The sequence below is a fragment of the Ascaphus truei genome, chromosome 4, assembly GCF_040206685.1.
Source record: "Ascaphus truei isolate aAscTru1 chromosome 4, aAscTru1.hap1, whole genome shotgun sequence".
Lineage (NCBI taxonomy): Eukaryota > Metazoa > Chordata > Amphibia > Anura > Ascaphidae > Ascaphus > Ascaphus truei.
The window spans coordinates 120,407,828-120,421,738 of NC_134486.1; the positions used below are offsets into that span (position 1 = coordinate 120,407,828).

At 42.7% G+C, this 13,911-nt stretch overlaps 1 protein-coding gene across 15 annotated transcripts in view; it reads left to right on the forward strand.

The window, feature by feature from the left end:
• SYNE1 (spectrin repeat containing nuclear envelope protein 1) overlaps nt 1–13,911 on the forward strand; it is a 603,546-nt gene that overhangs the window by 285,111 nt on the left and 304,524 nt on the right. For all 15 annotated transcript variants that reach the window (XM_075596504.1, XM_075596505.1, XM_075596506.1 and 12 more), the window contains 4 exons: nt 1,410–1,560; nt 4,021–4,179; nt 7,908–8,090; nt 13,522–13,623. In XM_075596504.1, the coding sequence (XP_075452619.1) occupies nt 1,410–1,560; nt 4,021–4,179; nt 7,908–8,090; nt 13,522–13,623 (595 nt within the window). The remainder of the gene's footprint in view (nt 1–1,409; nt 1,561–4,020; nt 4,180–7,907; nt 8,091–13,521; nt 13,624–13,911) is intronic.

Genomic DNA, 13,911 nt, shown 5'->3' on the forward strand with positions numbered 1-13,911 from the left:
GTTCATTTGAAATTTGTACCAAATACAGAATAATTTACAATACACCTGATCTCAGCTATTAGAAGGAATTGTGGTTCCTTACAATGCATCTGATCTCAGAAACGCTATTAGAGAGGGTTTGGGTTCCTTACAATGCATCTGATCTCTGACGTGCTATTGGAGAGGGTTGAGGTATCTTACTATGCATCTGACCTCAGACGTGCTTTAGAAGGTATTGGCGTTCCTTACAAGGCATCTGATCTCAGACTAGGGTTGCCAGGTGTCCAGTATTGAACTGGACTGTTCTGCATTTGGACACTGTCCAGTTAAAAACTTGATCTAATACTGGAGATGTATGTGTGTACTGGTATTACCTCTCTGGACATAATGACCATACCGGCTTGGGCAGCCACAGAATTTCCCTGAGTAGGTAGAGGGCAGGGCTGTTGCTAAGGGGCTGGGCTGCTTCCTTCATCCTGATTGGCTGCAGCTGGGTAATGCAGTCAATCAGGAGGAGGTGTCAGGGGTCCTAGTTGTGGGGCCAAGGAGAGGAGGAAACAGCATGGAGCAGAGAGAGGTGTGTGTGTCTCTCACCTTTTACCATTGTGTTCAGTTTTTTTGGAGAAACCACCTGGCGACCCTATCTCAGACGCGCTACAAGAGAGGGTTGGTGTTCCTTATAATATATCTGATCTCAGACACGCTATTAGAGAATGTTAGGGTTCCTTACAATGCATCTGATATGATTTTTTTATGGGGCACAAATCCACAGAACCACAACAAATTGTATTACAGATAAAAATGTAAATCCTTTGTTTTACATAAAAGATCTTAAAACATTTTGTAACTGTACTAAGTTACAATTAACAAAATATCGGAACATGTTGAGCCATCACAGCTTCTTCCTAAGTGCTACACTAGATATAACAAGGGTTATTGCTACTGCGGGCAACTTAGTGTCTTTGGTGCTGCTGCCACGGTGGTTGCAGCACTGAAGGATTAACGCTGTGGGTGATTCTATTAAGAAGCCTGGACTCCCCCGTAGCTCCATCAAGGCCAACACTGTCCACAGCTCCGCAGACTTTTGCTTGTTAGTCCGTGGTGCCGGGAACAGTAAGTCTGACTACATCTGTATGTGCGTGTACAATCTGAGAAGGTTAGACTACATTCAAAGAAATGTGTTTTGTGCTGGTCTTTCTGTCCTACATCAGAGCCATTTTCTTTTAGTTAAATATAATCACATTGTATATGCTATTAATATTGTATTCAAGCATTAATTCAACAATATGTTGCCTTCAACAGAAGTTAAAAGTTGAAGGGTGATGCACACATTAAATAAGATCACTTTAGGAGTACTGACAAATATTTTTGAAAAGTATGCATGTTGCACAAAAAAACAAGTTACTTATTGATCTGTTTCTTTTTTTTAGTCAAGAACAATGCATTGTCCTTACTGATCTTATGAGAGAATATCAGCACCTGAAAACCTCAGTAACCAAAATGATAGAAAATGCTGAAAACATGATCACAATCAGATCAACTTTAAAGGATCAAGAAGACATCCGACGTATCATAGCAAAGGTAAAAGGAATGAAAGATATTTATGTCCTACTCCTGTTTGTAATGTGGTGTTGTTGATAGTTATACCTTCACTCATACTGAAAGTTTCTCTGTAATTCCACTGGTATGGGACTAGTTATACTAACTCTATATGGAAGTCTTCAGAAATGCATGAGTAGGGGAGTTTGCCTGCTATGCTACAGACCATGGCAAACAGAACCAGTAAATTGTCTCACAGTGGGATTTCACCCCCCCCCCCCTTAAAAGGAGTTTTTTTTTTTACTTATGTAGCCCCTTTACCCCCACCCTAAGTGAGATTTGGTATGCTAATAGTATTTTGGTGTAGAATTGTGCATTCCTGTGAGGTAACAGGAGGGCTGAGCATTTCCGCGGTGATGTTTGGAATCATCAGGACAGGATTGCAGGGTACCTTTGTTCATTGGTTGCAGCGCCTCCATTCAGCATGGATCCTCTGGATAGTAGGATGGTCAAGACTGATACCTTTCTTTAGCCCAAGACAGTGAATCACACTGGTATACTGTATGGTTCCATGGTTTTTATTGCAGTGTTAAGGATCTTACACGGCAGGTACATCACTTTCCTTGCTTCCCCTAAGAAGGTCACTTCAAGGCTTGAGGCCCATCCAAGCTTCCTCCTGCATGGTGCTCCTCCTGATGCCCCCTTATGGGACACTGGGAAGTTGTTGCTCACTCCACAGAGGGAGGAAAGAGACACACCCACATTTGGGAGATAGCCAGTATTTATACCCTTGGGTTGGGCTTGTAACCCTGCCCCATAATAGAGCAGATCTGATGCTGACAGGTCATCACAATCCAGCATGACACCAGCTAGTACCTCCCCCAGGCTGACACTCTCTGGCTGTTGCTAGGGCCGCCCTTAGGTACAGCTACTGCATTATGGAGGAATTAACTCATCCACTGCCTGTACCTAACAGGGCTTACACTGGTAGGGTCCAGAGAAATAAGTAGCGGCTGGAGGCTAGGCTACACTTGTAGGCAACTCCTTCAGCCTGATTAGTAAATCCGGGCTCACTGTTTCATTTATAGTACATCACAGCTCTTTTCAGTTTATGATTCATTAAAAACTATAATAGCTTTGTATACAGGGCTTCAGATATTCATTTTAAAGCCCAAACCAATGGGACAGTGAATGCGTTGCCCGATGACCATCCAATTGGAATGAAGGTGTTGACATTATACAGTTATTCTATCTGTCATACTGACTGAAGAATCAGGCACACAAATGGTGATCTCATCTGTCGATTTAACATTTTGCATTTTGCGACATCTACTTCATAAGAGTCATAGGAGTCATAGAGTCACAGTCATCATACTGTGTTAAAACTGAGTTAATATTGAATCTGGTCAAAAATAATTATCACTTCTTACCGCAATTTTATGATGTAAATCATCAATATTGCAGTAATAATTTACCAGGTGCAATATTTATCTTACTTGGCTCGATGTTAGATTTAACGCAACCATTAATAATGCATGAATTCCCCCATCGCATCACATTGCTAATATTTCTACCATAGTGTTCTATAATATCCATTATTACAGTAGAAATAACATTCACCCCTTTGATGCCTGTGGCTTCCATGGTATACTACAGCATCAAATGGGTTAATGCACAAAACCTATTAGATTAGTTCCAGGGTGGGGTAAGTAACCCCATTTTTATTACAGGTCAGCATTGATAGCCACAATGGCAATCTAGGCCTAAATGGTTTATGTTTTAAGTGTATTTTTATGATGTCATGTCTTTTTAAATTATTTGTATTGTGTATTTATTTTTTAATACATGTATTTTTTTTTTAATGACCAGAAGACTTGTTAACAACATTTGGCTAAAATGATTAGTGGCGCCCATCACCATGGCAACGCAGCATCAAATGACTGTGGGGTCATGTCACGTTGTGTCACATAACCCCGCGTCGTCATTTGATGCTGGAAAAAAACGTAAGGGGGGGCGCAAGCACTTTGGGGAGCAGGAAGGGGGCACAGCTCCAAACGTTTCTGCACCCCTGCTCTAAGCCATAATGTTAGTTTTCTTTCAGCACCACCCTTTCCACTCAAACCCTAACCATCCCATCTATTTTAACTGTGCTTCCTATTGTTCCTAGTTTTTGGAGAGGAGACCCCAAACATAACTTCTTATCTGATTATCATTCTCATGTTTAGTTTTGTGTGCCAGTTGTACAATATTGTAAATGGTTTTGCTGCAGTAATGGCTCTGCTGAATATCTTCACTGCCAGAGGGGTCAGTGAAAAGGTCCAAACATCTGTGTAAATCTCAAAGGTTAAAATACTGTACAAGGCTGACTTAGCCTTTCATTTTTTTCCAACAAAGATAAAATGAGTACCAGCTGTACCTGAAATATGATACTGCTGTAGCTAGATTATGTTGGTTTTTATATAATTGTGATTATAGAAATTAAGAATATGTTGTTCTTTTCAGCATGAATCTGCAAAGAATGAACTCGGTGAGAACCAGAAAGAACTTGATGAGTTTACTAACAAAGGGAAACACTTGCTGGTTGAACTAAAGAGGATCCATGGCTGTGATTCACAGGCAGTAAAAAAGGACATGGACTACATTGTGGATCAGTGGCTTGATGTAAGAGGCCTGAATAATTATCTGTCTTGTTAATCTTTTAAACCATTTATTGTATTGCAATTGCAATTTTAATTTCCTCTGGAGCACTCAAATATTGTGTTTGTATCAGAACACAGTACAGCACATTTATTATTATAAAGATAGAATATGTAGTGTTTACCACTAATTTGCAAACTTCCAAGTTTTAACTGTTATTTGTGATCTTACTGTATGTGAGCTAGGCACTCACATACAGTAACACAGTATATATTCCCTTAGCGTCTAAAGATGTGTGGCACGAAGCATGCAGACTTAGGTTTTGACTAATAGTATTAGGTCTGTGTAAATTCAACTGTAGTTTAACTCATAGGATTAATTTTCTTAATCCCTTTCTAGCAATGTAAAAGAGAAACACAAAAACAGTCTCCCCAGTGATTCTTGTTTTGGTTGTTTTAACTGTATAATCTAACAGTATTTTAAATATGTTTGTTCAGTGAAAGTCTTCCAAAAAAGTTTTACTTCTCATAAATCCTTTATGATTGAAATAGAACACAGGGATGTACAATTCGCAAAACATGTGCTTGTACTTAGGACCTCTAAGCTCTGTTTAGCATGCTGTAGAGACATGTTACGTATTAGGCATTTTTCATCAAAGGACTAGGATTGATGTGAACACTAAGGCCCGGATACATCAAGATCTGTTAAAACAGAGTTAATATCACACTGGCACAAAAATAAACCAAAAAAAACCCACCCAAACCCTAAAAAAATAAAAAACCACCAAAGGCCCTAAAAAAAGAAAAACACCCAAAACTACAAACAATAAATTCAGGCCTGATTATAAAAATAAATAAACGAATCTAGGCCAGATGGCCTATGTTATCCAGTGCCATTTGTGGAATACAATGTGGAGTGGCTCAGTGACTAAAGACACTGGCACTGAGTTTGACAACCAGGTTCAATTCCCGGTGTTGCCTCCTTGTGACCTCGGGAAAGTCACTTTATCTCCCTGTGCCTCAGGCACCAAAACATAGATTGTAAGCTCCTCAGGGCAGGGACCTGTGCCTGCAAAATGTATCTGTAAAACTACACGTAGACATGCTATTATTATTATCCTCTATCTGCCACAAAACAGTTGATCCACTGTTGATTGAAGAGTCTTCTTCTGTAAGTATTTTTGTTCTTCTATCTTCTTTTCTTGAAATATATCTTCGTTCTTCTTCTTCTTCTTTAGTCTTCAGTCACTGGATGTGGCCTCTTTAGTAATTTCCAGTGTTCAGAGAGGGCCCAGGCTTATTTAGGGCCTGGGCCATCACAGAAGACCTGAGGTCAACCAATGACGTTGGTTAATGTACCATGTGTTTCCCGCATTTCTAGATGAAATCAACAGCTGATGTCATCTACAAGTGCAGGAAACACATGGTACATCAACCAACCTGATTCATTTATGTACCTGCGACGGCCCCGTCACTATATAAGGCTGGGCCCTCTCAGAATACTGGCTGGATCCGGTGGTTGAAGACTAAAAAAAAGAAGAAGAAAGAAGACATCTTTCAAGAAAAGAAGATAGAAGAACAGACATACTTACAGAAGACGTCTCTTTAGTCAACAGAGAATTGAAGGCTTCATAGCAAATTTAGGATCCAACGTTGTAGCCCCAGGATCACACTGAATTAAAAATTCGCCATTGGGCCAGGATATGAATTCTTTTTTATGGTTTTGGGTGGTGGGTTCTTAGGTAGCCATCAGGCTTTGGATTTGTTTTTAGGGTTTTGGATTGGGGTGTTTTTGGTAGCCATCGGGCCTTGGTGTTTTTAGGTATTTTTATATGGGCATTGGCCCTTTATTTATTTTTTCCGGGTGGCTTCAGCCATGAAGATCAGAACGGCATTTATCCGGGCTGGGGTAAGGAATCCAATTTATATTATCTATCTAGGCCCCCTTTGAGGGGACCTATGTAGCCATAGTGATAATCAATGGATTTATGGTTTCAATGTGGATTTTTTGAGTATCTGTTTTTTGTTTTCAACAATATTTTTAATGTGCCTTTTTTATGATGTATTTTTTCTTCTTCTTTTGAATGGCCAAAATCCCTTTTCTCCACACTTGGCTAATAGAACTGTTGCTCATTTTTCTAGTGGAGGAGGAGGGTTAGGTTTATTGAGAGGTGTTGGGGGTAGAGGGGGTGGGTGATGGGGTTAGTTTCCAAGGGGGGAGGGGCAAGGAGGTGGTTAGGCCTCTTAATACAATGCTTTACTAGCCACTAAGGTGGCCAAGGGGGGTAGGTAGTGTAGTTTAATGTTGATATTTTAGCCCTTAGTGGTCAGTTGGTCATGGAATCCCATGACTAGTTTACCACTTTGGTTACTAAGGGGTTAATATATACTGTAATGTATTTAAAGTCATATTTTATCACCAATTCCATGCTGGTTTAGGATATCTTGCCTATGTATATAACGGCTAATATATTTCCCATTACATACATAGGTAACACAGGGCTAATGCCAGCCTGAAGAAAGTGATAAAAAACTGCAGTATTTCTGCCACTGATCACATTCTGATAAATATTGGAACGTGATGTATGTCATGATGATATCTAAAAATGCAGGATTTTGACTATTTTTTAACAGATCTGATATTGCTAACAGACCCGATAATAAATATGTTATTTTTAGCGTTGCAACTTTGATGTATTGAACTTTAAAATAATTACACATTTTTTGGGCCGATAATACAGAATGTTTGCTTTACCGGAGCTTGATGTATCTGGACCTAAGCAAATGCAAGGAGACTGATTTCATTTGGGATAACTATGCTCTCTATGAAGTAAATTAAACTGATTAGAAACGGTTTCTTGAAACCCAGGCTTGGTGTGTTTATCTTCTTGTGTTTAAAGCATTACATTTCAATTAGAAACTTTTTTGCGCCTGCATATGTTGTATTGTCCTTGTACGTTTTCGTATATAGTGTGCTGTATGATGCTCAATGCTAGTAATACAATCATTATTAATATGCATGTCTTTTGACATATTTTGTCTCGCTTTTTGAAAACATTAATAAAAGTGATATGCTTCAAGAATTGAGACAATACGAACATGGCATTTTCAACTAGAGTCTGTTATTTGTAAAATAACCATAAATAATGCCAGTGGTTTGATGTCATTTTTTTATTTGTTATGACAGCCTACATTTTAATGATAAAAAATCTATTTCTGTATATCTTCAGTTTATTGTATAGCATTTCATGTAGTGCACACTCAAAGCAGCTATCCCCTAACTTATCCTCTTATTTTACAGGATGGAAACCGAGGGGTCCTCTAGAGCTGACCCACACTATTTTCAGCTCCAGGAACCACATAGTTTCCAAGATACTTGTGAACATATCAGTATTACGTCCTGGTTTATAAAGGGGATTTAAATCTCAGTCCAATAGAAATCTGCAGCTGATGATGTTGCAGCTTCTTTATTGACCTCAGATTTGGCAGCCATTTTGATTCTACTGGAGGGAGAGTTAAACCAGATAACTTCACAGTAATATATCTTGTAAACTGGGGGAACCCCTGAGCTTAAAAATAATGCAGTTCAGTTCAAGGGGACCTCCCTGTTCCCATCCTATAAAAGTAAATGGGTAAAAAATAAAACAATTAGAAAGGATCATTGCTTTAATTTTGTTAGGGGGGGATAAATGACCAACAACTTTTCGGAAGTGTTCTCACTAATAGGATATTTGTGTTGCTCATCTCATACAGGTGCTAGAAAGAATCGATGATGGTTTGGAAAGGCTAAGTGTAAGCCTATCTTTATGGGAAGATGTATTAAGCATTAATGATGAAATTGATGAATGGTCTAGTAGCTCCATTTCACAGATGAGTGAGAGTATTACCAACCTAAACAACAGCCAACGAATGAAAACATGCCTTGAGGATTTTCAGGTCTGTGATAACCTCTATGCTATATCACATATATGCCATTTACTAATCAATTGCTTGTATAGGAAATATATTGGAGGTAACAATAGATAAGGGCATCCTGGCTTTCTACGACCTAGAGTCATTAAGCTCAGTTAAATAAGGCCAAATAACATGATGTTACGTAAAGTAGGAGCGCATGCTAATTTCCCTGACTAAATGCTGTATCCTCTAAGCTAATTTTATGCAAAACTAATGAATGTACTACGTTATTTTCAAATTCATAAATATTTCATTTGTATTTATGTACAATTTAAATAAATGAAAGAAGGACATCCTTACTTTATTTTATTTGTACATTAATAAAAATGAAATATTAATTTATTGTGTTGAGATATGTATGGATACATATTATTGTGCACCCATACTTCATACAGTAATTATTACATTACATACCATAATAGTTCACACAAACATATCACTTTAAACACTAAAAAAAACATAATACAGTTTGTGTATCAGACATTTATATGATCCATATTATATATCTTTGCATGGCACATGTAACATTTTGTAATGAAAGGGCTAAGTCATGTACTTATTACATTACTTTTAAGATATTCCCAGAAATAACTCAAATAATCAGGGCCTGGATGTGAGTAAGGGCAGCTTTTGGAAGGTGCTAAATATTGCAGTGTTATTATCATGTGCTAACATTAACGGAGGTCTGAGGATCTCCATTGTTAAGTAAATAATTTGCATATGAGTAAGCCTAGCGTCCGTTCAAATTTATCGATATGTTATTTTTAGGGAAAATGCCAGGACATTGTTGCATTAAGCAACTTTGGGTATATGCGATATGGATATGTTAAATTGACATTAACGAAACGTTAAATAAGTGACCTTCCGAGGATCTACCCCAATGTGTTAGTCCCTGCTAGACAATGTAATAAGGCTTTGGGAGGAGAGGGAAATAAGACTGTTATTTAAGTCTTTTCTGAACCTGGCAGTACTCCCATCCCGACACTAAAGTAGAACCTTTGCATTTCGACCGGTTTCAGTGTTTGACAGTGTAATGTTTTGTTTAGGTATGACTTAAATAATGTAGCATAATTTCCCTGTGTTAACCTTAACAGAGCTTAATGAGTAGGGTATGCATATGATATGGCTTAATTGCATCTCATTTTTGTTACTAATATCCATTATTTCTAACGCTATGCTTTTAATAGGACATTAACTGTTTATCTATTTATATTACTCATTGTGATACTGTCACCAGTACCTATTCCATGCTTTCTTTAATTTTGTTGTCTATTTTCTTGCACCATAGCATTTTGCAGACTTCTATTTGGATTTGCCTCCCTTATATTGAAGTACTACATATTTTTACAAGTCCACTTTCCTAAGTGCTGTAATACTTTAGCAGCCAGTTTGTGAAAACTATTGGGTTTTTTTTAGCGATAGTACACAGAAGATATTTTCCTGAAAGTAATTGAACGTTTAGAGATCATTGTGAAATTTAAAAAAGTACTGTATTACTTTTAAACTGTACTCCTAAAATGTGGATGGTGTACCATACTTATAGCAGCGCTATGCCGTAAGATTTCTTCAGGCCAATAGAAGAACCCTTTCTCCCCATCGAATTGGCTTAATCTGGCACAGCAGCTGTTTTATAGAGTAGAATGGGTAAATTAGGCTCTGTATCTCTACTCCAAAACAGAAATGATTAGTGATATTGGTTGTTGCTCTTTGGGTTATTTAGTGCATTTAGTCTGTTCATTCTTACAGAAATATATATATATATATATATATATATATATATACAGTGTTCGACAAATCACCCAAAAATCTACTCGCCCAACCAAAAAATCTACTCGCCACCTAGTCCCGCCCCCAACCCCGCCCCTAGTCCCGCCCCCAACCCCGCCCCTAGTCCCGCCCCCAACCTCGCTTTAAAATAAAATATATAATTAAAATTAAAATACATTTAATAAATTCCTAGTCAGAACAACATTCGTTTTTGACAAATGTATTTAGTTGTGTGTGTGTGTGTGTGTGTAAGTGTCGATCTAGAAATAAAAGCCAGGTGTGGATGACTAGTTTCCTGAACCCCTTAACCAGTGTCTGGACGTCCCCGCTTCACAATATCTAAAGCAGCAATCCCACCTGGGATCTTACCTGATCCGCAGTCCCTCAATGTCCAGGTACCTCATTCCCGCAATGTTATACATTGGAGGGAATGTGTTCCCTACCTGTCTCCTGGGTTAGGGGGGGTTCCGATGTCTCCCGTGTGAAGCTTGAGTCAGATTTGGAAGAAAGCAGTATAGGTTATTTTGGTGTAGTATAGGACAGTTAAGATATATAGGGTAAATAAGATATCCAGATACAGAGAGGGGGAGAGAGAGGAAGAGAGAGAGGAAGAGAGAGAGGAAGAGAGAGAGGAAGAGAGAGAGGAAGAGAGAGAGGAAGAGAGAGAGGGGGAGAGAGGGGGAGAGAGAGGGAGAGAGAGGGAGAGAGAGAAAGAGAGAAAGAGAGAAAGAGAGGAAGAGAGGAAGAGAGAGAGAGAGAGAGAGAGGCGGGAAGAGAGAGAGAGAGGAAGAGAGAGGGAGAGAGAGAGGAAGAGAGAGGAAGAGAGAGGGAGGAAGAGAGGGAGAGAGAGGGAGAGAGAGGGAGAGAGAGGGAGAGAGGGAGAGAGAGGAAGAGAGGGAGAGAGAGGAAGAGAGGGAGAGAGAGAGGGAGAGAGAGGAAGAGAGAGAAAGAGAGAGAGGAGAGAGAGAAAGAGAAAAAAGAGACAGAGGAGGGAGAGAAAAAAGAGACAGAGGAGGGAGAGAGAAAAAGAGACAGAGGAGGGAGAGAGAAAAAGAGACAGAGGAGGGAGAGAGAAAAAGAGACAGAGGAGGGAGAGAGAAAAAGAGACAGAGGAGGGAGAGAGAAAAAGAGACAGAGGAGGGAGAGAGAAAAAGAGACAGAGGAGGGAGAGAGAAAAAGAGACAGAGGAGGGAGAGAGAAAAAGAGAGAGGGAGAGAGAAAAAGAGAAAGGAGAGAGAAGGAGACAGAGGGGGGAGAGAAAGAGAGGGGAGAGAAAGAGACCAGAGAGAGGGGAGACGGGGGAGACCAGAGAGAGGGGAGACCAGAGAGGGGGGAGACCAGAGAGGGGGGAGACCAGAGAGGGGGGAGACCAGAGAGAGGGGAGACCAGAGAGAGGGGAGACGGGGGAGACCAGAGAGAGGGGAGACGGGGGAGACCAGAGAGAGGGGAGAGAGGGGAGACGGGGGAGACCAGAGAGAGGGGAGACGGGGGAGACCAGAGAGAGGGGAGACGGGGGAGAACAGAGAGAGGGGGGAGACCAGAGAGAGGGGGGAGACCAGAGAGAGGGGGAAGACCAGAGAGAGGGGAGACGGGGGAGACTAGAGAGAGGGGAGACCAGAGAGAGGGGAGACCAGAGAGAGGGGAGACCAGAGAGGGGGAGACCAGAGAGAGGGGAGACGGGGGAGACCAGAGAGAGGGGAGACGGGGGGAGACCAGAGAGAGGGGAGATGGGGGGAGACCAGAGAGAGGGGGGCAGGGGTGACTGACCGGGGCAGGGGTGACTGACTGACCGGGGCAGGGGTGACTGACTGACCGGGGCAGGGGTGACTGACTGATTGGGGGGGGGGGAGGTACCTCTGGTGTCACACATACTCCCATACACACATACACATTCTCCTATATATATACATACACACACACACACACACACATACATACATACACACACTCCCAGATACATACACACACTCCCACATAAATACACACACTCCCACATACATACACACTCCCACATACATACACACACTCCCACATACATACACACACTCCCACACACATACACACACACACACACATATATACACACCTATATACACACACACAGGCCATGACCAGCACCACCACGCTCCCCCGCCCATCTCCTGCTCCGCTCCCACATGAGGGGGCTTCCCCCGCTCCCATCACCCGGCGCGCTCTCTGACGCGGAACCGGGGGGATGAGGGGGCATCCCCCGCTCCCATCACCCGGCGCGCTCTCTGACGCGGGACCGGGGAAAGCGGGGACATGAGGGGGAATCCCCTGCTCCCATCACCCGGCGCGCTCTCTGACGCGGGACCGGGGGGAAGCGGGGACATGAGGGGGCATCCCCCGCTCCCATCACCCGACGCGCTCTCTGACGCGGGACCGGGGGGAAGCGGGGACATGAGGGGGCATCCCCCGCTCCCATCACCCGACGCGCTCTCTGACGCGGGACCGGGGGGAAGCGGGGACATGAGGGGGCATCCCCCGCTCCCATCACCCGACGCGCTCTCTGACGCGGGACCGGGGGGAAGCGGGGACATGAGGGGTCATCCCCCGCTCCCATCACCCGACGCGCTCTCTGACGCGGGACCGGGGGGAAGCGGGGGGGGAAGCAGGGACATGAGGGGGCATACCCCGCTCCCATCACCCAACGCGCTCTCTGACGCGGGACCGGGGGGAAGCGGGGGGGGGAAGCGGGGACATGAGGGGGCATCCCCCGCTCCCATCACCCGACGCGCTCTCTGACGCGGGACCGGGGGGAAGCGGGGACATGAGGGGTCATCCCCCGCTCCCATCACCCGACGCGCTCTCTGACGCGGGACCGGGGGGAAGCGGGGGGGGAAGCGGGGACATGAGGGGGCATCCCCCGCTCCCATCACCCGACGCGCTCTCTGACGCGGGACCGGGGGGAAGCGGGGACATGAGGGGGCATCCCCCGCTCCCATCACCCGGCGCGCTCTCTGACACGGGACCGGGGGGAAGCGGGGGGGGGAACGGGGACATGAGGGGGCATCCCCCGCTCCCATCACCATAACTGCGGGCAGCAGGAGCACCGGGGAGGGGAGGGAGGTGGAGGAAGGCACAGATAATACTTACTGTGTCCTCCATCCTCCATGGGAAAAAAATGGCCGCTCGTTGGGGGCTGGCTCATATAGAGCCTGGCCGCGCGCCCACAAAGCCTGGGAGCGCGCGCCAATCATCTGTCAGGTAGGGGGAGTTTTTTTTTTTTTTCAGCCAGCGCGAGCAGGGAAATTTCAGCGCGAGCAGGGAAAATTTAAAAAACAAAACACGTGTGCTGCTTGGGCCAATAGTTACTCGCCTGGGGGTTAAATCCACCCGCCCCGGGCGAGTAAATGTATAGGATTGTCGAACACTGTATATATATATATATATTCATATATTCAGCCGACTTAGTGATATTATACCTTATTTCCATTTCACAGACAATAGTAGAAAAAGTAACTGTTTCCAGGCTCACACACCCTTTGGAAGTGTGGTTTTAATTATAGCACTGCAAATGGAAGAATGTGTTTTTCGGTCTGATATCTGGACGTTTCTGGAAAACTCTTAAACTTGGTGTACTATTCTCATATTTCATTTTACATGTTCCCTCTTTGTAATTCAGTCTGAAGTCACAAACAAAGGTCAGAAGTTGGAAGAATTTCATTCTAAGGTGTATGAGCTCAGCGAATTGACTAAGAGTCAGGAACCTCCAGCAGAACTTCAGGTAGGACTGAGAACAAATACTGTGGATACTAAATGATAATCATTTTGTAGGCTTCTTTAATCACTAAAGAAAATTCAGACATTAAGAAGAATAAATTGATTATACACAAAAGGGTTCTTTATCAACGGTTCCTTGCTGCAAAACTGAAGCAAAATATTGCACCAGAATTATTCAGGTTTACCCCAATTTTGCAACTACAACACTTTGATATAAAGTAGAGTATAGCCCACAAAATGTGTAGATACACATTTACTGATTTAATATATTGTAAATATTAAATCTGATTTC